Here is a 26,608-nt window from a genome sequence, read left to right as displayed (position 1 = left end):
ACTTGGATTTGGGTCCAGTAAACACCAGGAGTTCAGCGGCTAGCTCTCAAACTGATGGTGATGCTGCTGCTGAAAGATTTTTGTCTTAATTGTATGCTTTGGAACACCAATTTTTAAAAAAATTAACAAAGGAAAATCCATGATCTCTGGGGATGGGACGCTTGTTCTTTCCGCTCCTCCGTCCCGAGTGGGGTGCCTGTTGCCCCTGATCTTGAACGTGTATGCCAGGTGTATATTGATATAGTTTAGGTGTATTGTTCCGAAACAAGGTCACTTCTACCCTGAGGCAATTCATAGGAGTGTTAGAAATATAGAATTTGTCACTGAGTCATGTTGTAGTTGACGAATAGAATCCCTACAGTGCAGAAGAAGACCACTCAGCACATTGAGTCCACACTGACAACAATCCCACCCAGGCCCCATTACCGTAACACCATCGCTGGAATTCTACCGCCCTGCCTGCCACTGGAATTGGAATGGGTGAAGGGCGGACAGTGAGAAGATCCATTGACCTTGGGTGGGATTTTCTGGTTTTGGTCGAGTGAGGCCATATAATTCCATCCTATGTATTTACCCTCTTAATCCTCCTGACACTAAGGGCAATTTAGCATGGCCAACCCACCTAACCCCCACATCTTTGGAATGTGGGAGGAAACCAGAGCACCGGAGGAAATCCATGCGGATGCAGGGAGAACGTGCAAGTTCAACTCAGTTACCTAAGGCCGGAATTGAACCAGGTCCCTGACGCTGAGAGGCATCAGTGCTGATCATTGTGTCACCCCGATTAGTCAAGGATGTAGGCTTTAAGGGTCCTTTTAAAGGAGGCTTATTGAGGGAATTCCAGAGTGGAGGAAGGTGCTGAAGGCAAGTGCTGGCACAGTCAGATGAAGTCTGTGATGCATGAGACCAGGATTGGAGGATTGTGGGCACAGGATGAGGTGACAGAGATTAGGAGGGACTGGCCACAAAGGGATTTCAAAAGAAAGATGAGAATTTTAAAATGGTGGCCTTGCCTGACTCTTGTATACTTCAGAACACTTGGACAAAATGTGCCAATGTAGTTGTATACCTTGGTCATTAGTTATACCAGAGTTGTTGTATTGAGAACGCTTCAGGCCTCACAGCAGCACAGACCCAGGTTCAATTCTGGCCTTGGGTCACTGCCTGTGCGGAGTCTGTGCGTTCTCCCAGTGTCTGCATGGGTTTCTTCCGGGTGCTCCGGTTTCCTCCCACACTCCAAAGACGTGCGGGTAGGTTGATTGGCTGTGCTAAATTGTTCCTCAGCATCAGGGGGTGGTTAGCAGGGTAAATATGTGGGGTTATGGGAATAGGGCCTGGATAGGATTGTGAACAGTGCAGACTTGATGGGCTCAATGGCCTCCTCCTGCTCTATGATTCTAGTTTGGCTGCTCCACCTTTGGTCTCTGCATTCCACGCTTCTTCATCTGCATGTGGATGTTAGTTCTTTTGCTTTAAATCTTGTGTGCAATCATATAATTCCTATGCACCTCAGATCCCAACATGGTAAATCCTTACATGTACCAGCAAGCAGCTGCGAGCAGTCAGTCCACCCAGCAGGGCCAGGGAGTGCCCACGACAAACACTGGCTATTCAAACTACCAACCAACTCCCACACAGAATTACCAGGTAAGTCTCATGCTAATCTTTCTCTTTTGATAACTGTGGTGTCTTAAAAGATGTAGAGTTTATTTTTAGTTCTGGATTCAAGCAGCAAGTTTGACTTCATTCAGTGACTTTCGTCTCTCTGTTCTGAACTATATACCGCCTATTCTCCTTTACCCTCCCATCACCATTCCTCACATCGCTAGTCATCAGTGTCTGTCTCATTTTCACCCTCTGTATTTCACTTGCTCATCATACTCTCTCGTGGATTTGTACGCACTCTCTCAGTATGTGCCATGCACCGCCTCCCTCGGTGCGTGCTGCACGCACCCTGACATGAGAACAATAAGAACATTTAGTTGATTGCTGTTAAAAAAATATGTGGAAAGGCTTATTGCCTTGATATCAATTGCATTCCTTGGGGAGTTTGGATTAGTTGGATTAAATCAGTGTGTTTGCCAACTCTGCACTGAAAGCTGATTGGATCTACCTGGTCCTCAACAATCTCTGTTAGGGAGGGGAAATCCGTCAGGGTGGAAGTGGGAGGGCGGAAAGAAGAGAAAATGTATTGTTAGCCATAATGGCCGTACCTCAGCAAGGGCTCGGTGCCTTCTAATTGGAGTGCAAGAGAGTCGAAAAGTTGTTGTTTGTGTTATGTGGATATATTGTTAGTGTATTAGGGGCCCCATTGTGGCTCCATGTAAATGTGCGTGTGCCTGTGTGAGAGCTGTTTTGTGTGTGTGTGTGTGTGTTTGTGCGGTGTAGTGTTGTGCGTGACACACACACACCTGAGCACGTTCTGTCAGCTCATTGTAAATCTTCCTTTGCAGAATGTGGTTTCACAGACACAGAGCGGAACTCTTCCCCAACCACCTCAATCAGCTGGATTGGGCTACATGGGTTCCCAGTCTGTCCCAATGGGTTACCAGCCATATAACATGCAGGTAGGCACTACTGCAGCTGCCCTTCCTAATCATTCTGCTAATACCTAATACCAAAATGTTGTGATTACCAAATGTTCTCACGTTAGAGAGAGATCCAATGAAACTAGTCATAATCCTTCAGAAATTGAGATTGAACAGTTTAGGCCTATACTCTGAAGAATTTAGAAGATCAAATTGAGGCAGACAAGATGATAAAAGGTATGGAGAAAGTAGATGTGGAGCAGATGCTTCCTCTTGTGAGACATTCTAGGACGAGAGGTCATAGTCTTAGGATAAGGGGCAGCAAATTTAAAAGAGTTGAGGAGAAACTACTCCCCCCCCCCCCCCCCAAAGGGTTGTGAATGTGTGGAATTCACCACCCCAAAGTGCAGTGGGTCCTGGGACAGTGAGTAAATTTAAGGAGGAGTTAGACAGATTTTTAATTGGTAATAGGTTGAAGGGTTATGAGGAGCATATCAGCCAAGATCAAACGGTGGAGCAGACTCGATGAGCTGAATGGTCTAATTCTGCTCCTATGTCTTATGAGCATAAGAAATTCAACACCCCATCCTGAAAGACATAAAAAATTATTCCTCTGAAATCTGGCTATGATAAAGTATCTGTCGGCTTTTAGTTTAAAAGAAGTATTTGTTTAATGTGTAGATTTGTAATGGGCTAATTGTTAACTAACTCTGACGCATCACGTTTGCACATACTTGAGCAGAACTAGGAGAGTGACAGTTTGACTTTTCCCTCTATTCTACAATATACAAGCCTGTGTGAGCGTGCAGCTTGGTATTTCGTTCCGTATGCTCTCTGGCACTTTGGTTTCGAAGCTTTGTTATGTACAGTAAGAAGTTCCCTCTGTTGCTTTCCTACAGAATATGATGTCTGGCCTTCCAGCTCAGGACCCCGCCATGAGCAACTTACCTCCGCAGCAGTCTTACCTTCCGGCACAGCAGCCTATGTATCAGCAGGTAAGTAGAGGGCCAGTATTTGTGCAGGGATCCAGGCATGGGCAGTGTCAGCCCAATAATCAGCCCAATTGTACCCAGGGGAGAGGAGCGGTGGAGAGTTGGGAATTTACTGTTCTGTAGATAAGTTGTGATGCAAAATCAGATTTTCTCGCCTTGTCTGGATGACCGGTCTGCGAACACCCACTATGGTAACACCCCCAATTCCACTGTTGCTGTTACGTGGTACACACATTAACACCCTTTCTCTGAGGTCATCAAATGTGGGGAAATAAAAAAAAATCTCTTTGATGGAGAAATGAGTTATTTTCTGCAACTGGGGTAAAACAACATTTCAACCTGTTTACCATTGCTATATATGACCTGGGACTGCTCAATGGCAAAAACTATGCCTACATACTGAGAGTTCCATTCCCCTAACGTTAACAGTCCTTGTCTGACGACAAAGTATCAACGACTGCAGGGACAAATGCATTATGTGGAGATGCCAGCATTGGACTGGGGTAAGCACCATAAGAAATCTCTCAGCACCAGGTTAAAGTCCAACAGGTTTATTTGGTAGCACAAGCCACTAGCTTTTGGAGCGCTGCTCCGTCATCAGGTGAATGGGAGTTGTGTTCACAAACAGGGCACATAAAGACACACAAGTTTGTGTCTTCATATATCTTGTTTGTGAACACAACTCCCACTCCTCTGATAAAGGAGCAGCGCTCCGAAATCTTGTGGCTTGTGCTACCAAATAAACTTGTTGGATTTTAACCTAGTGATATGAGACTTCTTACGGGACAGTTTGTAACATTGCAAAATTTGCAGACGATAGTGAAATAGGTGGGAATGCAGGCAGTGAAGAGGATATGAAGATTTTACAAATGGATATAGGTAGGCTTGGAGAATGGGTCAAAATGTGGCAGACGGAGTTAACATGGATAAGTATGAGGTTATCCATTCTGGCAGAAAAAATAAAAAGACACATTATTACCTAAATGGAAAGCAGATTGAAAATGCATCAGGGCAGAGGGATCTGGATGTCTTTGTTCATGATTCACAGAAAGTCAGTGTGCAGGTGCAGCATGTAATAAAAAAGGCAAATGGGATGTTGGCATTTATTGCAAAGGGACTCGAGTATAAAGGTAGAGAAGTGTTGTTGCAATTCTATAGGGTGTTGGTGAGACCACATCTGGAGTATTGTGTCCAGTTTTGGTCTCCTTATTTGAGGAAGGATGTGGAAGCATTGGAGGCAGTTCAGAGGAAGTTCACCAGATTGGTTCCGGGGATGAAGGAGTTGACATATGAGGAGAGATTGAACAGTTTGGGTTATACTCACTGGAGTTTAGAAAGATGAGAGGGATTTGATCGAGGTATATAATATTTTTAAAGAGTTTGGTAAAGTAAATGTGCACCAAATGTTTCCTCTTGTGGGGCAATCTCGAGCAAGGAGTCACAGGTATAAGTTGAGAGGCAGTAGATTTAAAACTCAAATGTAGAGGAATTACTTCTCACAGAGGGTGGTGAATTTGTGAAACTCCCTGCCCCAAAGCACAATGGAGTCTGAATCGTTGACTGGGTTCAAGAGCAAGATAGATATATTTCTAATAAAAATAAGATGTAAGAGGATATGGGGAGGTGGATTTGAGACCTGGGAGAGATCAGCCAAGACCTGATTGAATAGCGGAGCAGGCTCGAAGGGCTGAATTTGCCTCCCTCTGCCCCTAATTCCTATGTTCCCAAATGGGTAAAAAAAAGAGCAGCAATATTGTTAGTTCACTGTTGGACCTCCCATTGCTGTGAGCTGTTTGTAAATCTTGGTGCTGGGGTTAAATTTGCAATGAGAGCTGCACATCCCTGATAAAGGAGATGGGGGGGGTGTGGAGGCCTCACCTCAGGCATTTATACTGTGCCTTTCCAACTCTCCAGATATCCCAGAGAACTTTACAACAAACTTTTGAGATGCAGTCAGAATTGTAATGTAGACTATGCAGCAAGCTCCCACTGATAGCATTGTGAGAAGGATGCATTCGTCTGCTTTAATGGTGCTGGTCGAGCAATAAATATTGGTTGGCTTGTTGGATACAACTCCCCTGCTTGTCTTTCCTCATGCCCTTTGTAAATACCTGAAAGAGCCAAGAGGGGCCCAATGTTTAACTTTTTACTTTGAAAAGTGCCAGCTCTGACAGTGTGACATTCCCTCGATACTGCACTGGAGTGTCAGCCTGGATTATATATTTAATTATCTGGGGGGAACCAGCAAGTGTGCTGCCCACTGATCCCCATCCTTAGTGAGAGATGCAAGCTTTGAGTTTAAAGTTACACCTGCACTGAAAAGACAAAGGACATAAGAAAACCATTTGGCCCATTTAAATGTTCCTCTCCGGTGTTCGGTGTCGTGTGTTGTGACTGCTGCGGTGCGTGGTGATTTAGCTGGAGTAGTGTAACACAAGCAGGTGGTGAGCAGCATCTGACTGAATCTTAACCCTTTCCTTTCTTTGCAGATGGCACCCCCTGGCACCGCACAGCAGCAGCAGCAACCAGCACAACAACAACAGCAGCAGCAGCAGCCCGGCTCTGAGGCACAACTCATCTCCTTTGACTAGTCTCTCTCCGGGCGGGGGGAACGGGGAGGGGAGGGAGTGTGTGGAGGAGGAGTTGCACACTTACTGCGAATGCACGTAGCCGGTTAATTCACCATGGCTTTCATAAACGGATCCTTTTGCAAGGCTGACGTGGATTTGTCTGCTGACTGGTGATCTCCAGCTACTCTGTGCGCTCTCTGTGTGAGAGCGAACGAAGCTAAGGATCATTCTGAAAATCATTTGAGACGCTAAATCTAAGCGGAAGGCCTGTTGGTGCGACATGCTGACTGGGGATGATGTTAACTTGGGGTTTTGAGCACGGGCGGGGGTTCTGTCTGAGTTCAGACAGCTGTTTCCGTGGGATTGGCCTTTTAGGATATTTTCACTGTTCTTTCTCCACCCACAATTAATTGAAGATGACTGCACTCTCATTTTAATCTGTGCCACTCGACCATGTGCTCTTTTACTGAGTTGTGTGATGTGAGCAGCAGAGGTGTTTGGGCTGTTGCTCCCTTTCACCTCAGCTGCCTTCTGTAACCATTTTGTCAGTATGGTGGGAGATGTTAAATTTTTTTCTGTGACTGGCTCCTTCCCCCACCCCCACCCCCAACCCCACCAGTACATCCACCCCTTTCTCCTGCAGGCACTGAGGTGTATTTCTGTGGGTCTCAGCATCCCCCCCTCCTACACACACACACACACACACACACACACACACCACCTCTCTCAGACACGCACGCACTCTGTGTGTGTGTGTGTGTGTCTCTCTCTCTCTCTCTCCCTGTCTCTCACATTCTCTCACTCACATGAACACGCACCCTCCCCAACTTTGGCACCTTCTGTAGACCCAAGGACTGTCTTTCAGAGGAGATGTTAAACCACAATCAATCCAAATCTGTCATCTTGGGTGGCTTCGCAAGACCCCATGGCTCTATTTCAAAGGAGAGCAGGTGCGTTAGCCCAGTGTCCTGGCCATTATTCATCCCTGAACAGATATTGCAAAAGCAGAGTGTCTGATTGTTGTTTGTTGGAGCTTGTTGTGGGCATATTGGCTACTGCGCTTCCTACAATAGTGACTACGCTTCCAAAGTGTCTGGTTATAAAATGCTGTGGGATGTCCTGAGGCTGGGGAAGGTGCCATATAAATGCAAGATTTTTTTTCTCCCCAATATTGGCCTTGGAGCAATCTGAGGGGGTTGGGGGGGGAGGGGGAGAGAGATCCCAGCTGTCCTCATCTGCCTCCTACATGGTGACCTGGAGACCAAAATATGCCTTGCATTTCTCTCCCCTCTCCTTGCCGACCCCACCTCCAGCCGCAGCAATGCTGCCACATGTTCAGCAGTCCACTCTCCCAGCTTTCTGTGAGCCTGGGACAATGCTAGGAGAAGAGGGGACCTTGCATCTTGCAGAACAAAGGAGCTTGAACCTCTTACTGGGTGGGTGTCATCTCCAATCGCCTGGAGGATGTAGATTTATATCTTGTGCAGGTTGGTGAGTGCACCAGCCAGTCCCTGCTCTTGCTCCGTAAATCAGCTGGGAAACCACCAGCGGCCGTATTGGGACAGGTCCCTGTGTCCATTTTTGCTGGGTTTTTTTACCTCCTTTTGGAGTGTGCTCCTGTCTGTAAACTGTTCGCCGTTACCTGGGTGAAACCGATCACACTGGTTTAGACAAAGTGAGCTTTGCATGCATCAGGTTTTGGCCCCTGAGCTGCTCGAGTCAGTCGGTGGAACTGGAAGAGGTAACACTGCCTGTTTTTTTTTTTGGAAAGTACAATGCAGGAGTCAAAACACAGGGAGCCTCATGGAGGCTCTGTTCATTTAACTGCCTGCTTCTCAATTCAGTGTCCCCCCTCCCCCCTCCCAACCTTTCTTCCCTTTGCTTGCTAAGGAAAATGCTGAAAGCAGCAACAGAGTAATGTTTTTAAAATGTCAGGAGGGTCGAGGGTGAAAATAGAGCAACCATGACAATTAATTATTAAAGTGGTTCTGAGTTGTGTGTTAAATTGCGGTCTGATTGTGTACCTGTGTGTTCCACCTTGAATTATACAAAATCGCCAACTTTGATTAAAAGTCCATTCCTCTGACCCAAGTAACTGGTGGACATAATAATTGGCTGTGTAGATTAACTGCTTGCTGACCTCTACCTTGTGCTCCTCTTGCCACGGGAGCTACAGGCACTTTGCAGTGGAAGTTACTGACCTCTGTGAACTATTGCTGCATAATAATGGAGCTCGATATAATTAACTGTAATTGGTAGCTGTCACCCCGTATAGCATATTGTATATTGTGCAGTCTTTCTCTGTTGTATATGCGTGTTCTTTGGAACATAAACAGTTAAATGTCTAATTTAAAAACTCATCTTCACAAATAGTGTGCATGATTAAATTGAAAATAGTTTATTCATTTATAGTATAATATTGTATAGGATGATTTGAGTTTGGGTAGATGGCGTACAGGTTTAATGTCAGTGAAGCACTCGACACGCATGTTCTGTTCTGCTCAACATGAATGTCTCTGTCTTGTGTAATTTTCTTGATACCATACTGTTCAGCTCTCCTCACCATTTCAGCTCATTTTAATACAGTATATTTAATAAACATTTTTCCGTTCATATTTGTTGACTTCTGCGGTTTCAGGGTTATGTTTTAATTGAGAAGAATGTTTTTCAAAGAAAGTGAGTTGTGATGATCTGGAATTCAGTGCCTAAAAACAGTAAGAACTTTCCAAAGGGAATTGGACTAATACTTCACAAGAAGAATTTTGCATGGCTTTGGGGAAAGGCTGGTCAGTGGCTGTGTCTCAATTTCAGAATGATGTCTGTTCAGGGTTACTGGTCCCCACCCCCACCCAACTGGTCTTTGTGATCGAGCAGATCCATTCTCGACCCGCAAGTGTTTTGACACATGAATAATGAGATCCGGAGTGTAGGATGTGCTTCCCTTTCTGTTCTCGCTCTGCCACTTTATTAAGGTCTTTTACGTAACCATTTGGCCCTTCGAGCCTGCTCTGCCATTCATTTTGATCATGGCTAATCATCGAATTTCAATAGCTTGATTTCCCCCTTCTCCCCTTTATCCTTTAATCCCAAGAGCTGTATCTAATTTCTTCTTGAAATCTCTCAATATTTTGGCCTCAACTACATTCTGTGGTGGTGAATTCCACACATCACTCTTTGGGTGAAGAAATTTCTCCTCACCTCAGTGCTAAAATGTTGACCCCTTATCCTCAAAGTATGACCCCTAGTTCTGGACTGTCCCACCATCGGGAACATTCTTTCTTAATCTACCCTGTCTAACCCTGTTCGAATTTTATAAGTTTCTATGAGATCTCCCCTCAGTCTTCTAAACTCCAGTGAGTATATTCTAATTGAATTAGTCTCATACGACTGACTTGCCATCCCAGGAATCTTGGTAAACCTTTGCTGCACTCCCTTTATAGCAAGGTGGATTGGCACTGATGAAGATCAATGGGAAAAGGCTTATAATGGAGCATAAACTCTGTGTACAGGTTAGTTGGGCTGATGGTCTGTTACAATATTGTAAACACCATGATATTGGAAAGCCTTGTATATCGGAGATCAACTAATATTATAACATGCTGCAAACCAGAGTAAGCTCATTGTCTCTCAAAGTAAGTAATCTGACTACTTGTCTAACTTCAATGGCAAATTAGCACATCTTTCCTTGGATAAGGACACCAAAACTGCACACACTACTCCAGGCATGGCCTAAACAGCACCCTATACAATTGCAGCAAAATATCCCTATTTCTATATCCTAAACGTTCAATGTTTTTGGACTCAGGAAAGGGCTAAGAGTGTGATACTAACTGGATAATAATTTGAAAGGGCCAATGACGAGCAGAATGGCCCATCATTTCCATTTAGTCTGAATATTGTCGAACACTTGTGTGAAAGTCATGTGGTGTGAGGAGGCTAACAAGATCGACAGCTGCAGTATGTGGTGGAGTTCAGAATATGGACTCAAAGTGGCTGGATTCTGCAGAGATAGTGATTATTATTTGGAAGGTAAAGACAGATAGTCACAATCTATTTTTGAAAGACAGCATTAGTTCATACTGGAAAGATATTTTTAAAATGCAAAGTTTACAGGAGGGAAACAAGCCTTTATATTGTATATCCTGGATGTAGAAATTTCTGAAATCCAGCCTATACTAAACTGAAACTCTAAAACAAATTTTCTAAGTTGATCTTTCTCTACACCCTAGCTATGACTGTAACGTTACATTCTGCACCCTCTCCTCTACGAACGATATGCTTTGTCTATATTGTGTGCAAAAAAAAAACTTTTCACTGTATCCCAATACATGTGATAAATCCAAAGCAACTGCAAATCAAGATTTGCCTTTGAACCCCATGAAAAGTTATCTTGAATATTATAAAGACAATCCACCTTGCAGTATTAACGTGCACATCCTCCCTTAGTGCAGGATTGTGTGTTGTTAGGGATCACATCAGAAACCCAAAGTATACCATGAAGTTAGCCTAGCCCCTAACCTTTTGATTTTGGCATTAGGGTAAGCATAGGTGTTTCCCTCCAGGCATGACCCTGTTGACCCACTAGGAAGCTTATATCAAAACAAACTTTATTTAAGAACACAATTAAAATATAGGAAAAAAACAACATAACTTTCACCAGTTGATAAAGTTTAACCATGATGAGGCATAATTCTTAACCAGCAAGCTCTATAAGCTATATTCCACTATAAGCAACATGGCCCATGACCTAAAACTCTTCTTCACAACCAGTTAGCAACAAAAACTAATATGTTTACATGGATGCTAGATTTCTAGCCTTTTTATACCTCTGGACAGAGATCCAGACAAATACCTGTTTTCTAACTCTGATATAATAACCTCCAGGGAAAGATCCACCTCCAAACAGCAGAATCTAAGAGAAAGATACTTACATCCTGGCAGATTTCAGTCTCTTAATCCAGAGAGAGATGGAGAAAGTGACCCCTGTCTAAAGATCCCAAACAGCAGATGACCTTTAATTTCTCTATGCAATCCTAACTTCACCTAGTCATCTGATTTTCCTGTCAATCAACCTAATCAAGTCTGACTTTGTAAAGCCCCAGGGGAAATCACTAAAATAACAGATCAGCATTAGGTTCAGATTAAATGTTCTAGCAATTAGGAACAATTATGCTGCTGCAGTAACAAGACGGCTGGATTATAGACCCAACTGCACTGATAAAACTTAAGGGACTGTTAAAAACATGCTGCACAGAAACAGACTAAAATACATTTCAAATTGGCACAGTATCATGGCGGTACAAACTCTCCCAGTGGAGGATTAATGTGAATAAAGTTGCATAAGGTTAAATCTCACGGGAGCCAGGGTGAGGTATCTAAATAGATACAAAATTGCTTCTTGACGTAAGTCAGAGGGTGGTTGTAGAGCGTTGTTTTTCAAACTGGAGGCCTGTGACCAGTGGTGTGCCTCAGGGATCAGTGCTGGGTCTGCTGTTATTTGTCATTTATATTAATGATTTGGATGAGAATATAGGAGGCATGGTTAGTAAGTTTGCAGCTAACACCAAGATTGATGGCATTGTGGACAGTGAAGAAAGTTATCTCCAATTGCAACGGGATCTTGATCAATTGGGCCAGTGTGCTGTCGAATGGCAGATGGAGTTTAATTTAGACAAATGCAAGCTGATGCATTTTGGTAGATTGAACCAGGGCAGGACTTACTCAGTTAATGGTAGGGTGTTGGGGAGAGTTACAGAACAAAGATCTAGGGGTACATGTTTATAGCTCCTTGAAAGTGTAATCACAGGTGGACAGAGTGGCGAAGAAGGTATTCAGCATACTTGGTTTCATCGGTCAGAACATTGAATATGGGTGTTGGGACATCTTGTTGAAGTTGTACAAGACATTGGTAAGGCCACACTTTGAATACTGTCTGTAATTCTGGTCACCCTATTATAGAAAAGGTGCAGAAAAGATTTACCAGGATGCTACTGGAACTAGTAGATGGATGGATTGAGTTATAAGGAGAGGCTGGATAGGCTGGGACTTTTTTCTCTGGAGCGTAGGGAGCTGAAGGGTGATTTTATAGAAGTCTACGTAATAACGAGAGGCACAGATTAGCTAGATAGTCAATATCTTTTCCCAAAGGTAGGGGAGGCTAAAACAAGAGGGCATGGGTTTAAGGTGAGGGGGGAGAGATACAAAAGTGTCCAGAGGGGCAATTTTTTCACACAGAGGGTGGTGAGTGTCTGGAACAAATTGCCAGAGGTAGTAGTAGAAGCGGGTACAATTTTATCTTTTAAAAGGCATTTAGATAATTACATGGGTACAATAGGTATAGAGGGATGTGGGCAATTGGGATTAATATAGGGGTTTAAAGAGAAAGGCAGCACGGATGAGTAGGGCCGAAGGGCCTGTTTCCATGCTGACTCGCTGCGCTCCCTCTCCAATGCCTCTCTGTTCATTTGGCTGTTTGTCAATAAAGTTTAATTGCTTCCTGGCAGCGCAGTGCACTGTGGGTGTGTGCGATTGGTCGGGTTGTTAATAAAGTTTAATTGCATGCTGGCAGCGCGGTGGCTGCCGGGTAGGTCAGCCTCTGGAGGTCACCCCACCCATCACCCCTGCCGCCATTGCTCCATGTGCCGGGAGCCGGGCGGTCTGTGGCCGGGGACATGCTGGCGGCGCTGGGGAGAGGGAGCGGCCCAGCCCGGGGCCTGCTCAGGTACAGGCAGCGGCGGCGGGTGTGAGCGTGCGGGGCAAGGGGGGAGCTGGGCCCAGGGAGCGGGTGGGCACCAGGCTTTATAGACCCTCCCATACTCTCCCCAGAGGCCCCTTCACCTCACCCCCCCCCCCCAGTCTACCCCCTTCCCCCCCCCCCCAGTCTACCCCTCACCCCTTGGGCCCACATCCCCCCAATCTCCCCCCCCACAATGGGCCCACATCCCCCCCAGTCTACCCCCCCCCTTGGGTCCACATCCCCCAGTCTCCCCCCCCCCCCCAAATGGGCCGACATTCCCGAATCTACCCCCCCCCCCCCTTGGGCCCACATCCCCCAATCTCCCCCCCTCCCCCCCCCCAAGGGCCCACATCCCCCAATGGCCCACATCCCCCAATCTCCCCCCCAAGGGCCCACATCCCCCAATCTCCCCCCCCCCCCTTGGGCCCACATCCCCCAATCTCCCCCCCCAAATGGGCCCACATTCCTGAATCTACCCCCCCCCTTGGGCCCACACCCCCAATCTCCCCCCCTCCCCCCCCAAATGGGCCCACATTCCCGAATCTACCCGCCCCCAATGGGCCCACATCCGCCTCCCCTAGTTGTCCTTCCCCTCACATTGCCCCATTCCTCCCCCACCCCCAGAGATTCTGCCCCAGGCTGCTCACTCTCACTCTCCCTCTCCCTCAGTTTTGATTAAGCTGGGTTGGGGGCTCAGCCCAGTGCCATTCACTATCTGTCTACTTTCCCCTGGCTTTTTGCCTTGCTGATCCCTGGCCCGGGTGACTTGATGTGGAGATGCCGGTATTGGGCTGGGGTAAACACAGTAAGAGGTCTCACAACACCAGGTTAAAGCCCGACAGGTTTACTTTGTCTGGTTTAATTCCCACTCACCTGCCGATGGGGCAGAGCCCCGAAAGCTAGTGGCGTTTGCTACCAAATAAACCTGTTGGACTTTAACCTGGTGTTGTGTGACTTCTTATGGGGCGACTTGGCCGTGTCCATGCGCTCCAGTCCCCCAGGGGTGAGGATGGTGGCTGAGTGTCCATCCATACAATCCCTTCAGTGCAGAAGGAGGCTATTCAGCCCATCGAGACTGTATTGACCACCATCCCACCCAGACCCTATCTCTGTAACCCTACATATTTAAGTTTAAGATTTATTTATTAGTCACAAGTAGGCTTGTGTTAACAATGCAATGAATTTATTGTGAAAATCCCCTAGTTGCCACTCTCTGGGGCCTGTTCACAATCACTGAGGGAGGATTTAGCATGGCCAATGCACCTAACCCGCACATCTTTCAGGTTTACACTGCTAATCTCCCCTGACACTAAGGGGCAATTTAGCATAGCCAATCCATCTAACCTGCACAACTTTGGAGTGTGGGAGGAAATGGGAGCACCTGGAGGAAACCCAAGCAGACATGGGGAGAATGTGCAAACTCCACACAGCCAGTGATCCAAGCCCAGAATTGAACACAGCTCTCTGATGCTGTGGGGCAACAGTGCTAACTACTGTGCCAGCGTGCTAACCACTGTGCCAGCATGCTGCCAGTCTCAGCAGCAGGTGAGATGCTGCAACCCCTTCTGGCAGGTTTCACGGGACTGGTGGCCAGTGGGACAAAAGCTTTTCTGATGAGCACTTGAAACACCATAGCATACAGGGCTGCGAGCCAAGTGCTGGAAAATGGAATTGGAATAGACAGGTGCTTGATGACTGGTGCAGACATTATGGGCTTTCAGTGTTGCAAAACTCTTACTCAATGACAGGAGCACAGAAGCTACCGCATCCCATCACCCTGCTCTCATTGACCCATACTGGTTAAGCACTTTCTTGATTTTAAAATACTTAAAATCCTTATTTTCATGGGTAGAACAGTGGTTAGCACTGCTGCCATGCAACACCAGGGACCATATTCGATTCCCAGCTTGGGTCACTGTGTGGAGTCTGTACATTCTCCCCGTGTCTGCATGGGTTTCCTCCCACAGTTAGAAAGACACGCTGGTTGGGTACATTGCCCATGCTAAATTCTCCCTCAGTGTACCCGAACAGGTGCTGGAGTGTGGCGACTAAGGGATTTTCACAGTAATTTTATTGCAGCATTAATGTAAGCCTACTTGTGACACTAATAAATAAAAACCCCACGGCCTTGCCCCTGCCTGTCTCTGCAATCTCCTCCAGCCCCAGTCAGTATCTATTCCCAAATGTCACTTCATTGCAGTGATTTCAGTGTGAGGTATTTGAAGAAACAGCTATCCGTTGACTGCAGCTGCTGGATTTCTATGATTTAAATGTTCCTGTCTGATTTTCTTTGTAATACGTGCAAACCTCGATAGCCTCAGCATTATCTCACACAATCTGAGTTCATGACTTTTCAGAAATGGTGCTCCTGTGGGGGACAAGGAGCTCCAGAAGAATCTCATAACACTGCCACTTCCCTGTCTGCTGTTGAACTTTCCATTTCTATTCAATCTTTTTACAGGCAAGAGCTGCGGACGTTCTGTGCCCGGCGGGCTCTGAGGGCCAGTGCCTGTATTCGCTCTGACACCCTGGCAACACCACCCCTTGACACTGCCCCCAAGGATTACTCACCAAAGATAAAGCAGCTGGTGCAGGAAATAGCAAGCCTAACGCTTCTCGAAATCTCTGACTTAAATGAACTACTTAAGGTACGTCATATAATGGCCGCTGTTTCTTGAGGGATCCATTAACGCTTCCTCGAAGGTGCCCCTGAACACAGCAGGAGAGCACAGATTAAGATATTGATCTACATCTACATCATTGATCTACGAGATCAGTCCCTGATACCTCTGGCTGCATAGACCTGGGGAATGAAGTAATGGTAGCACAGTGGTTAGCACTGCTGCCTCACAGCGCCAGGGACCTGGGTTCGATTCCTGGCTTGGGTCACTGTCTGTGTGGAGTCTGCACGTTCTCCCCGTGTTTGTGTGGGTTTCCTTTGGGTGCTCGGGTTTCCTTTGGGTGCTCAGGTTTCCTTTCACAGTCCGAAAGACGTGCTGGTTAGGTGTATTGGACATGATAAATTCTCCCTCAGTGTACCCGAACAGGCGCCAGAGTGACTAGGGGATTTTCACATTGCAGTGTTAATGTAAGTCTACTTGTGACAGAGTAAACTTTAATGTTAGGTGGGTTAGCCGTGGTAAACTGCCTCTTAGTGTCCCAAGATGTATAAGTTAGGATTAGTGGGGTAAACGCGTGTGGTTACAGGGTCGGAGAGTCAGTGCAGCCTCGATGGGCCGAATGGCCTCCTTCTGCACTGTAGGAATTCTAATAGGAGCAGGCTCACCACCAGCCACATCCCTAGTGAGGGCACAGTCTCAGTGTCGTAACTCAGTCTCCTGAGTCTGAAGCTTGTGTGTTTGTCGCCCTCTCAAGAGACTTTGAGCAAATGAACAAGACTGAGCCTCCAGTGCAGCACAGTGGGAGTTGCTGCATTGTCGGAGCTGCCATCTTTCACATGAAATATTGAACAGAGTCCTTCTGGATGGAGGTAAAAGATACTGTGGTAATTCCCTCTAGGCAGTATTTATCCCTCAACGAGCATAACCAATAAAATGATCTGTTGATTATCACATCCCTGTTTGTGGGAGCTTGCTGTGCGCAAATTGACAGCTTCATTTCTTGTATTGTCACCATGATAACATTTCAGAAACTATTTCATTGGCTGCAAAGCGCTTTGGAACACCCTGACGTTGAGGAAGGTGCTATATGAATGCAGGTTTGTTTTTTAAGGTTTAAAATGGACCAGGCTTTGAGCAGTCTTGGCTGAGGCTCTGCGGAGAATGACTTTGATTTGATTTATTATTGTCACGTGTATTAGTATACAGTGAAAAGTAATGTTTCTTATGCACTATACAGATAGAGCATACTGTTCATGGAGAAGGAAAGGAGAGATTGGAGAATGTAGTTTTACATGCTCCAACGAAAGCATTGAGCTGTGTCTATCAGTCATAGCTAGAGTGTAGAGAAAGATCAACTTAATGTGAGGTAGGTCCATTTCAAAAGTCTGACAGCAGCAGGGAAGAAGCTGTTCTTGAGTCAGTTGGTACGTGACCTCAAACTTTTGTATCTTTTTCCCGACGGAAGAAGGTGAAAGAGAGAATGTCCAGTGTGCGTGAGATCATTAATTATGCTGGCAGCTTTGCCAAGGAAATGTAGACAGAGTGAATGGATGGGAGGCTGGCTTGTGTGATGGATTGGGTTACATTCTCAACCTTTTGTTGTTCCTTGCGGTCTTGGGCAGAGCAGGAGCCATACCAAGCTGTGATACAACCAGAAAGAATGCTTTCTATGGTGTGTCTGAAAAAGTTGGTGAGAGTCGTAGCTGTCATGCCAAATTTCCTTAGTCTTCTGAGAAAGTAGAAGCGTTGGTGGGCTTTCTTAACTGTAGTGTTGACATGGTGGGACCAGGACAGGTTGTTGGTGATCTGGACACCTAAAAACCTGAAGCTCTCGACCCTTTCTGCTTCGTCCCTGTTGATGTAGACAGGGGTATGTTCTCCTTTACACTTCCTGAAATCGATGACTGTCTCCTTCACTTTGTTGACATTGAGGGAGAGATTATTGTTGCTGCACCAGTTTACCAGATTCTCTATCTCGTTCCTTTGCTCTGGTACAATTGGTAGCAGTGGGCCATAAACGTTGCTTAATGTTCCAGTGATGTGGGAATTCTGTCCCATTTCCTGGTGCTTGCAGGCTAGCATTCCATTTATCCTGCTAGTTTGTGGTGCTCCATACCAGTTGGTGGGTCGGACTTCATTTGGGTCACAATTTCTGGCCTACAACGAAAGCATTGAGCTGTGTCTAACAGTGAATGCGAGTATTTATGGTACAATGTTGATTTAGGAATTTAGCAAGGGGCATTGACAGGATGACAGCATGGGAGGGTGGTGAGAGAGCTGTGCGATTTCATAGAATTATAGAATCCTACAGTGCAGAAGGAGGCCATTGGGTCTGCACTGACCACAATCCCACCCAGACCCTATCCCCATAACCCCATGCATTTAACCTGCTAGTCCCCCTCACACTAAGGGGCAATTTAGCATGGCCAATCCATCTAACCCGAACATCTTTGAACTTCTAAGGCACTACCTCTGAATGCTGCAGGTCTACTGAAATACTCAGGATGTTGCTCATTGAGTGCGAGTGCTAAAGGCAGGCAGTTTAATACTTACCTTTAGCACTTGCAAGCTATCGTTGTCATCCTGGGTATTTTGGGGCAGTTCAGCACATGGGGATGTCCTGCAAGCTCACTGAGTACTCTCAGGTTGTCCAAAATCAGCTTCTCGCCCTCCGCCTCTCTCATTGCGCCATCTGCAAACTTATCTTGTGCTGCTTTCTTCCCAGAAAGCTTAGCTGGAAATCTGACATTAAATTTGGGGGAAAACAGTGAGATCCAAATGGATGGTTATCTTCGGGCACCACATGTGCTTGTGGCAGAGTCTGCAGATAGAGACAGAATGCTGGAGAAACTCCGCAGGTCTGACAATGTCTGGAGCAAGAATAGAGCCGACCTTTCGAGTCAGGATGACCCTGCTCTGACGCTGTCAACCTGCTGAGACTTTCCGGCATTTTCTGTTTCAGATTCAGCACTTTCAGTATTTTATCTTTATCTGCAGATAAGAGTTTGGATGGTTCAGCAGTCTTTGGCTTCCACTGCACTGCAATAGGTCCTATCGTTCTTGATCCTGAGGCTGAGAGAGAGAGAGGTTTCTGATTATGTACTTGTGGAGCTTGAGGTTCATTCCGGGGTTATGGCACGCTGGTTAGCACTGCTGCCTCACAGCGCTAGGGACCTGGGTTCGATTCCTGGCTTGGGTCACTGTCTGTGCGGAGTTTGCACGTTCTCCCCGTGTCTGGGTGGGTTTCCTCCCACAGTCTGAAAGACGTGCTGGTTAGGGTGCATTGACCCGAACAGGCCCTGGAGTGTGGCAGCTAGGGGAATTTCACAATAACTTCATTGCAGTGTTAATGTAGGCCTTATTTGTGACCAATAAATAAACTTTACTTTTTACTCTTCTGGTTCCTATGGAGACTGTATAAGTTCCAGGTTCTGAGCGATAACTCACCAACACCATCAGCGTGTCCCACAGATCTGTTTGTTATAGAATCTGAAAGTGCTGAGGCTCTGTTGGAAACTTGATGCAGAACCAGTGACAATGAATCATAGAATCCTACAGTGCAGAGCAAGGCCATTCAGCCCATTGAGCCTGCACCGACCACAATCTCACCCAGGTCCTACCTATCCCCATTACTCCATATATTTACCCTCCTAATCTCCTGACACTAGGGTCAATTTAGTATGGCCAGTCAACCTAACCCGCACATCTTTGGACTTGAAGTGCCTGGATGGCAACCATATGAGCAAATTTGAACATAACTGAGTCTCTGAAGATCTTTCACAGAAAGCAGACAGGGGAAGATCCCTGTTTGTTCATTAGCTATAGGAACAGAATTCGGTCCATCGAGTCCGCTCCGCCATTTGATCATGGCTGACATGCTCCTCGTCCCCATTTTCCTGCCTTCTCCCCATAACTCTTCAACCCATTACCAGATAAAATCTGTCTAACTACTCCTTAAATTTACTCACTGTGCCGACGTCCATCGCATTTTGGGGTAGTAAATTCCACAGATTCATTACCTTTTGGGGGAAGTAATTTCTTCTCAACTCTGTTTTAAATTTGCTACCCCTTATCCTAAGACTGTGACCTTTCGTCCTAGAATATCCCACAAGGGGAAGCTCTGTGGATTGAACAAGTACAGAAGTGCTTCCTCCCAGCTTGGTTTCAATAGCTGCATTATATCCATGCTGTGGCTGGTGCCTATTATTTGGAGCTTACAGCTTAAATCAATATTTCCTGCGACGAAATATGTATGAATGCATATTTCTCGAATAGTGTGGTGAGTAGCTCCTGTGGAAATGTTGAATTCAATAAAGGCAAAATACTTTGTATTCTGGAGTTCTGAAATAAAAATATTGCGAGGAAAACAGCAGGTCTGACAGCATCTGCGGAGAGAGAAGAAGAGTCAATATTTCACATCCAGTGTGACTTTGTAATTGAAGTGTGTTAGGAATGTGTTTGTGGAAAAGGGGGAGGGGCATTGAAGCAAAAGAGAAAGTCAAAGGGCAGGAGAGATTAAATGATAAAGATGGAGTGGCTGAGCAGTTGGCACTGCTGCCTCACAGCGCCAAGGACCTGGGTTCGATTTCCGGCTTGGGTCACTGTCTGTGCGGAGTCCGCATGTTCTCCCCGTGTCTGTGTGGGTTTCCTCCCACAGTCCAAAGATGTGCAGGTTAGGTGAATCAGCCAGGCTAAATTGCCTGTTAGTGTGAGGGGGGCTAGCTAGGATAAATGCACGGGGTTATGGGAATAGGGCCTGGGTGGGATTGTGGTTGGTGCAGACGCGATGGGCCGAATGGCCTCCTCCTGCACTGTAGGATTCTTTTCGTCTGTGTGACAACACGAAGCAGATGGTGTCATACTGATATTATTAAAGACATAACACCTTTTTTTGGGTCATTGTTTTAACAGCAGAATAAAGATCAGAACTCTCTGAAAGCAAAATAGCAGAATGTGTTATATGGCAGAATAAAGGTCAGTACTGTCTGAAAACAAAGTAGCAGAATGTGTTAACAGCAGAATAAAGGTCAGTACTGTCTGAAAACAAAGTAGCAGAATGTGTTAACAGCAGAATAAAGGTCAGAACTGTTTGAAGGCAAAATAGCAGGATAAAAGTTAGTGCTGTCTGAAAGCAAAATAACATAATTGTGTTACTAGCAGAATAAATGAAAGTTTCAATGAACTTTCAATGAAAGCAAAAGACATGAGAAGATACTGACTGGCGCTTGGAGTGAGGGGGGAAATTAAAAATGGAGGACAGAGCTGATGTTCGAAAGTTGTTGTACTCAGTGTTGAGACCAGAAGTTGTATAGTGTCTAATTCCTCCAGTTTGCTTCATTGGAAACATTGCCACAGGCCAAGGACAGCAATGTGAACCTGAGAGCAAGTGGGCGATTTGGAATGGCAGGTGACCGGAATATTGAACTGTTTGTGTGGCGTTTATTGATACCGGTTAATGCTCTTGTTTGTCTTCACAGAAAACACTGAAAATTCAGGATATTGGAATGATGCCGACGGCAGGAGCAGTAGCAGCTGCGCAGCCCATTTCCCAGGTAACTACCATCAGTGGTAAACCCTCTGTGCTGTCCTGACCAGTAGTCAGCCTCCCAGCTTCTGCCCTCCATAAACTCAAAGTCATCCAAAACCTGCACAAAATTCTTGTTCACCTATTACCCCCTGTGCTTGTCAATCTATAGCGCTTCTCAGTCCATCAATTCACATCCCTCCCATCCCTCTATCCCTCCTTTCTCTCATCTCCTCCTGCCCTGCAACTCTGTGATATCTTTCTCCTTTGATTATTGTTACGTATTAATATTCAGTGAAAAGTATTGTTTCTTGCACACTATACAGACAAAGCATACCGTTCATAGAGAAAGAAAGCAGGGGATGCAGAATGTAGTGTTACAGTTGTAGCCAGGGCGTAGAGAAAGATCAGCTTAATACGAGGTAGGTTCATTTAGAAGTCTGGCAGCAGCGGGGAAGAAGCAGTTCTTGAGTTGGTTGGTATGTAAGCTCAGACATTGTATCTTTCCTGGTGGAAGAGAGAATGTCCTTAATTATTCTGGTTGCTTTGCCAAGGCAGCGGGAAGTGTAGACAGTGTCAATGGATGAGAGACTGGTTCGCATGACGGACTGGGCTTCATTCACAACCTTTTGTAATTTCTTGCTCTCTTGGGTAGAGCAGGAGCCATACAACTGGAAAGAATACTTTCTATGGTGCACCTGTCAAAGTTGGTGAGAGTCATAGAAGACATGCCAAAGTTCCCTGGTCTCCTGTAATTCTGGGCTCTTGTGCATTGCTAATTTTAATCACTCCACCATTAGCGGAAAAGCTTTCAGCTGCCAATGCCTTAATTGGGGGGGTGCTCTTGTGCCCTCCAGTGGGTAGTGTCCCTCTACTTCTGGGTCAAAGTCCCACTTCAGGATTTGCTGGCCACGGAGCCTGGCCAAGCCGATTTCTTTTTCAGTCTGTAAATCCATCCAATGCATCTGATGTCAGCTGGTGAGAGCGGGAGGTTTTCAGGCCAGTCAGACTGCAGAAGGCAAACCCCTGCAGTACTCTGCTTAGTCATGGGCCAATTCAACAGAGATCCCTGGTCACAAATGCTCTCTCAGGGCCTGGTACCTGAAAGAGGAGCTAGTTTTATAGGCACTATATAAATGTGAGTTATTGCGGTTAATGAGCTGTCTGGTCTCTCACAAGCTTCAAATCTCCCAAAGGAACCGGCTGTTCTGTTACTGGGGTTAGAGCTCAATGCATCTGGTTACTGGGATGAGGGAGCATTTCCTGCTCTCCCCTAATTGTCCTTGATCTTGGTGTCTCGCTCAGCCATTTCAGGGGGCATTTAAATGTCAACCCATTACTTTGTGTCTAGAGTCAAATGTAGGTCAGATCGGGTAAGGATGGCAGATTTCCTTCCCTAAAGGACACTAGTGAACCAGATGGCTTCGTGGTCATCATTAGACTATTAATTGAATTCAAATCCCACCAAATGCTGGGTGGGAATCGAGCCCAGGTCCCCAGAGCTTACCCTGGATTACGAGTCCAGTGACAATACCACTACGTCACTGCCTCCCCATTTATGTTCTCGATTCAGCTAATGTTGCATTTAACAGCTGTCCAGCAAGTTTACCTTGTGATAGTCAAACAGTATATATCGTTTGGGAATTAGGCAGTTGTTTTTTTTGAGGTGGCTTTTTCCCCCAATATCTAGTTGATATGAAACTCTGAGCTTAAAGCTGGTGTGGGCAGTACACTCATTGTATAATGCTGAGCGCAGGACAAGCGAGGCAATCCTCAATACAATATTTGAAGCTCTGATGAAGTGTCATATTGGGGAGGCAATGGCCTAGTGGTATTATCGCTACACTGCTTAATCCAGAACCTTAGCTAATGTTCTGGGGACCCAGGTCCAAGTCCTGCCACGGCAGATGGTAGAATTTGAATTCAATATCTGATAACCATGAAACCATTGTGGGAAAAACCCATTTGGTTCTCTAATGTCTTTTAGGGAGGGAAATTCTTACCCAGTCTGGCCTACATGTGACGCCAGGTCCACAGAAATGTGGTTGACTCTCAGCTTCTCTCTGAAAAGGCCTAGCAAGCCACTCAGTTCAAGGACAACTAGGGATGGGTGTTAAATGCTGGCCCAGCCAACGATGTCCATACCCCGTGAATGAATAAAGAAAAATAAACATTAACTCTGTTTCCTCCTCCACAGGTGCTGCCAGACCCCGCTGAGTTTATCCTGCATTCTCTGATTTTACTCCCTCAGTATTGTGCTTTTGTTGGAGGATTGTTACCTGTTCTGCTCCCTTGCTCTGTCTGATGTCCATGTTTATTTTCTTTGCTCTTGTTTCCCGAGCAGGCAGAAGATGAGGCGGCTCCCATAAAGAAGGAGAAAACACATTTCACAGTCAAACTGACAGAATTCAAGGCAGCAGAGAAAGTGAAACTCATTAAGGAAGTGAAGAACTGTATTTCTGGCCTCAATCTCGTGCAGGTGAGGTGACCTTGTGGAAGGAAAGGCAATCCCCCCCTCTCCAGCAGTCCAGTGCTCAGGGCTGTTGTAAATAGCTGTGGCTCTCAGGGTCTCGGCTCTGAATCTGAAAGCTGTGGGTTCAAGACCCCCTGGGGCAGGGTATCCAGATTAACACTCACTAGAGTGAAGGCTCCTGTTTGGAGACAGGTTACCGTCATCTTTCTGATTTTTATCACTGAATTTACAGTTTACGTTTTCAGTCTGGTTTCAATCATTCGGCATGCTTAATTTCATTGGTCCAAACATTGAATATAGGAGTTGGGACATCTTGTTGAAGTTGTACAAGATATTGGTAAGGCCACACTTGGAGTACTGTGCACAGTTCTGGTCACCCTATTATAGAAAGGATATTATTAAATTATAAAGAGTGCAGAAAAGATTTACTAGGATGCTACCGGGACTTGATGGATTTGAGTTATAAGGAGTGACTGGATAGACTGGAACTTTTTTCTCTGGAGTGTAGGAGGCTGTGGGGTTGATCTAAAAGAGCTCTACAAAATAATGAGGGGCACAGATCAAGTAGATTGTCAATATCTTTGGGAAAAGATAGGGGAGTCAAAAACTAGAGGGCGTAGGGTTAAGGTGAGGGGGGAGAGATACAAAAGTGTCGAGAGGGGCAATTTTTTCACACACAGGGTGGTGAGTGTCTGGAATGAGCTGCCAGAGGCAATAGTAGAGGCAGGTATAATTTTGTCTTAAAAAGCATTTAGACAGTTCCATTGGTAAAATGGAGGGATATGAGCCAAATGCGGGCAATTGGGACCAGCTTAGTGGTAAAAACTGGGCAGCATGGACAAATTGGGCCGAAGGGCCTGTTACCGTGCTGTAAACCTGTATGACTGTCTTCTTGATAGTTTCTCCATTTGGGAGTGTAGATGGGCTGAGTTTAGCTTCTGTGAGTGATGTTGTTGTGCTGATTGTTGCAGAGTGGGTGACTGGGGTTAATCCCACTGTCCTAATAAAATGTAGAATTGAGGAATAAGGGGATCGGGTGAGAAAGTGGATTTCGGGAGATGGATCAACTATGACGTTATTGAGCAGACGGAGCCACATTGGGCCGTATGGCCAGTTCCTGCTCCTGTTTGTAATAACATTTTGCTTCTGCTGGTCAACCACCAGGTTCCAGTGGTATTGTCACTGGGCTAGTAATCCAGAGGCCCAGGCTAATGCTCTCGGTACACGGGTTCAAATCCCACCAAGGCAGATGGTGAAATTTGAATTCAATAAAACACATCTGGAATTAAGAATCTGCTGATGAACATGAACCCACTGTTGATTGTTGGAAAAACCCATCTGGTTCACTAATGTCCTTTAGGGAAGGAAATCTGCCATCCTTGCCCAGTCTGGCCTACACGTGATTTCAGAGCCGCAGTAGATGTGGTTGACTCTCAACTGCCCTTGGGTATCAAGGGGTGGGCAATAAATGCTGGCTACCCAACAACGCCCATGTCCCATGAACAGATGAATAGATTAGGAATGAAAATGTGGTGGTGAGGCCTTTTCCCACCCCAATCTCTGCAGACAAGGCCTATTACATCAATTACCCCAACTTCTCACTCCTTTTACTGCCAGTTCCTCTTGGGAGCTGCTGGCGAAGGGAGGTGGGGGGAGTGCATGGTGGGGTGAGGGGGATGTGGTGGGCTGTGGCCAGGGTTGGGGGTGAGGGGGGATGTGGTGGGCTGTAGCTGGGGCTGCGGTGGCAGGTGGGCTGTAGCCAAGGACGGCGAGGTGGGCAGATTGTAGCCGGGGGCGTGATGGACTGTAGTGCTACGTCCATCGCCGGGTTTGGAGAATTCCTGCTGGGCGTGTCTTTTTGCGGTTAATGTTGTGTCTGCCTGTTCCATAGGCGAAGAAGCTGGTAGAATCCCTTCCTCAAGAGGTGAAAGCCAACGTTTCAAAGGAAGAGGCAGAAAAGCTGAAGGCTGCCCTCGAGGCAGCAGGAGGAACAGTTCAACTGGAATAATTTTCTTATTCCTGCCAATCCTTGGCCTGGAGGACACCATGGAGACCGATTCCTGGGTCTTCATCAGACCAGCAAGCCGTCATGGTGTCTTGGAGCTGCTATACTGTGTCATGGGACTTATAAAGTATCAATGGGGAATGTAGTTTGACCAAGATATTGTTTGTTTGTATGTATGTTTGCATATTATGATTTTATACCACTTCTAAAGCGCTGAAGGGTGCAGCCAAACAGGAATAATTCAAATATTGTAAATGCCCACCCTGTACAGTAACCTTCACTCACAATCAGCTCAATCTCTGTGTGAATTGTTTCTCATTTTCATCCAACATTAAATGGCAAACAAAACCTTTTTAAAACTCTGAAGATTAACATTTTTGAAGTGGCCTCCAATGACCAATTGTCCCCAGCTGGTACCTTGTGCTAACTCACCTCTGGATGTGGTGTAGGGTGCCACGAACATCACTGTAGGGGGTGGTGGAGCATCTGTGGCCTTGCTCTGGTACCATTCCTGTAAACTTCCCTAACTTCATCTCCAAGTTCTTAATATCCTTCCTTGTGATGCCAAGAATTGAATACTGTGCTCTCTCACGGCCTGACCAGTGTTTTTTTTTAAGATTTAGCACTTTTATTTAGAAACCCAAAAATCCTGTATGTTTTTGCCATTACTTTCTCAACTCACCATGTCACGTAAACTAACAGGTCTAATCCTGCATATTGCAAAAATTGTTTCTATTGTGCCTTTCCTTCCCAGAATATATCACTTCGAGCAAGTCTTAGAATTGGTGATCATCAAACTACACGATTATTGTAAAAACCCATCTGGTTCACTAATGTCCTTTAGGGAAGGAAACCTGCCATCCTTACCCAGTCTGGCCTACAACTATGGGGTTGATGCTAAACTGCCTCTGACGTGGTTTAGTAAGAGACTTTTTCAATTCATTCAAGGGATGTGGGTGTCATTGGTCAGAATTTATTGCCCATCTCTATTGACCTTGAGAAGGTGGTGAGCTGCCTCCTTGAATCACTGCTGTCTATGTGGTGTCGGTACACCCACTGTGCTGATGGGGAGGGAATTCCAGGATTTTGACCCAGCGACAGTAAAGGAACAGCAATGTATTTCCAAGTCAGGATGGTGAGTGGCTTGGAGGGGAACCTA

At 45.9% G+C, this 26,608-nt stretch overlaps 2 protein-coding genes across 7 annotated transcripts in view; both read left to right on the top strand.

Moving 5' to 3' along the window:
- Positions 1–8,713, top strand: part of hgs (hepatocyte growth factor-regulated tyrosine kinase substrate) — a 43,708-nt gene extending 34,995 nt beyond the window's left edge. For all 5 annotated transcript variants that reach the window (XM_080209447.1, XM_080209446.1, XM_080209445.1 and 2 more), the window contains 4 exons: positions 1,514–1,647; positions 2,454–2,567; positions 3,428–3,523; positions 6,010–8,713. In XM_080209447.1, coding sequence (XP_080065573.1) covers positions 1,514–1,647; positions 2,454–2,567; positions 3,428–3,523; positions 6,010–6,111 — 446 coding nt within the window. In that variant the 3' untranslated portion in view covers positions 6,112–8,713. The remainder of the gene's footprint in view (positions 1–1,513; positions 1,648–2,453; positions 2,568–3,427; positions 3,524–6,009) is intronic.
- A 3,972-nt stretch (positions 8,714–12,685) lies between these two features.
- On the top strand, positions 12,686–25,808 carry mrpl12 (mitochondrial ribosomal protein L12). 2 transcript variants are annotated; one of them, XM_080209443.1, is made up of 5 exons: positions 12,686–12,811; positions 15,288–15,474; positions 20,925–20,999; positions 23,316–23,450; positions 25,336–25,808. In XM_080209443.1, exons 1-5 carry the CDS (start codon positions 12,762–12,764, stop codon positions 25,450–25,452), a joined length of 564 nt encoding a protein of 187 aa, XP_080065569.1. In that variant the 5' UTR covers positions 12,686–12,761; the 3' UTR covers positions 25,453–25,808. The 2 variants fall into 2 exon arrangements, with proteins under 2 accessions (XP_080065569.1, XP_080065568.1); XM_080209442.1 differs by having other exon boundaries at positions 23,313–23,450.
- The last annotated feature ends 800 nt before the right edge of the window (positions 25,809–26,608 follow it).

Source organism: Carcharhinus amblyrhynchos, chromosome 21 (genome assembly GCF_965287045.1).
Source record: "Carcharhinus amblyrhynchos chromosome 21, sCarAmb.v2.hapA, whole genome shotgun sequence".
In the NCBI taxonomy this organism is placed as follows: Eukaryota; Metazoa; Chordata; class Chondrichthyes; order Carcharhiniformes; family Carcharhinidae; genus Carcharhinus; species Carcharhinus amblyrhynchos.
Note: the sequence above shows the minus strand (reverse complement) of the source record. Positions and strands in the feature narration are given on the sequence as shown.

Excerpts from the sequence above, each read along its gene's own strand:
- mrpl12 (XM_080209442.1), top strand. The coding sequence starts at position 12,762 with ATGCTGGCGGCGCTGGGGAGAGGGAGCGGCCCAGCCCGGGGCCTGCTC. Across the intron at positions 21,000-23,312 it reads CTGCGCAGCCCATTTCCCAG|CAGGCAGAAGATGAGGCGGC; the intron begins GTAACTACCATC and ends TTGTTTCCCGAG. Across the intron at positions 23,451-25,335 it reads CTGGCCTCAATCTCGTGCAG|GCGAAGAAGCTGGTAGAATC; the intron begins GTGAGGTGACCT and ends CCTGTTCCATAG.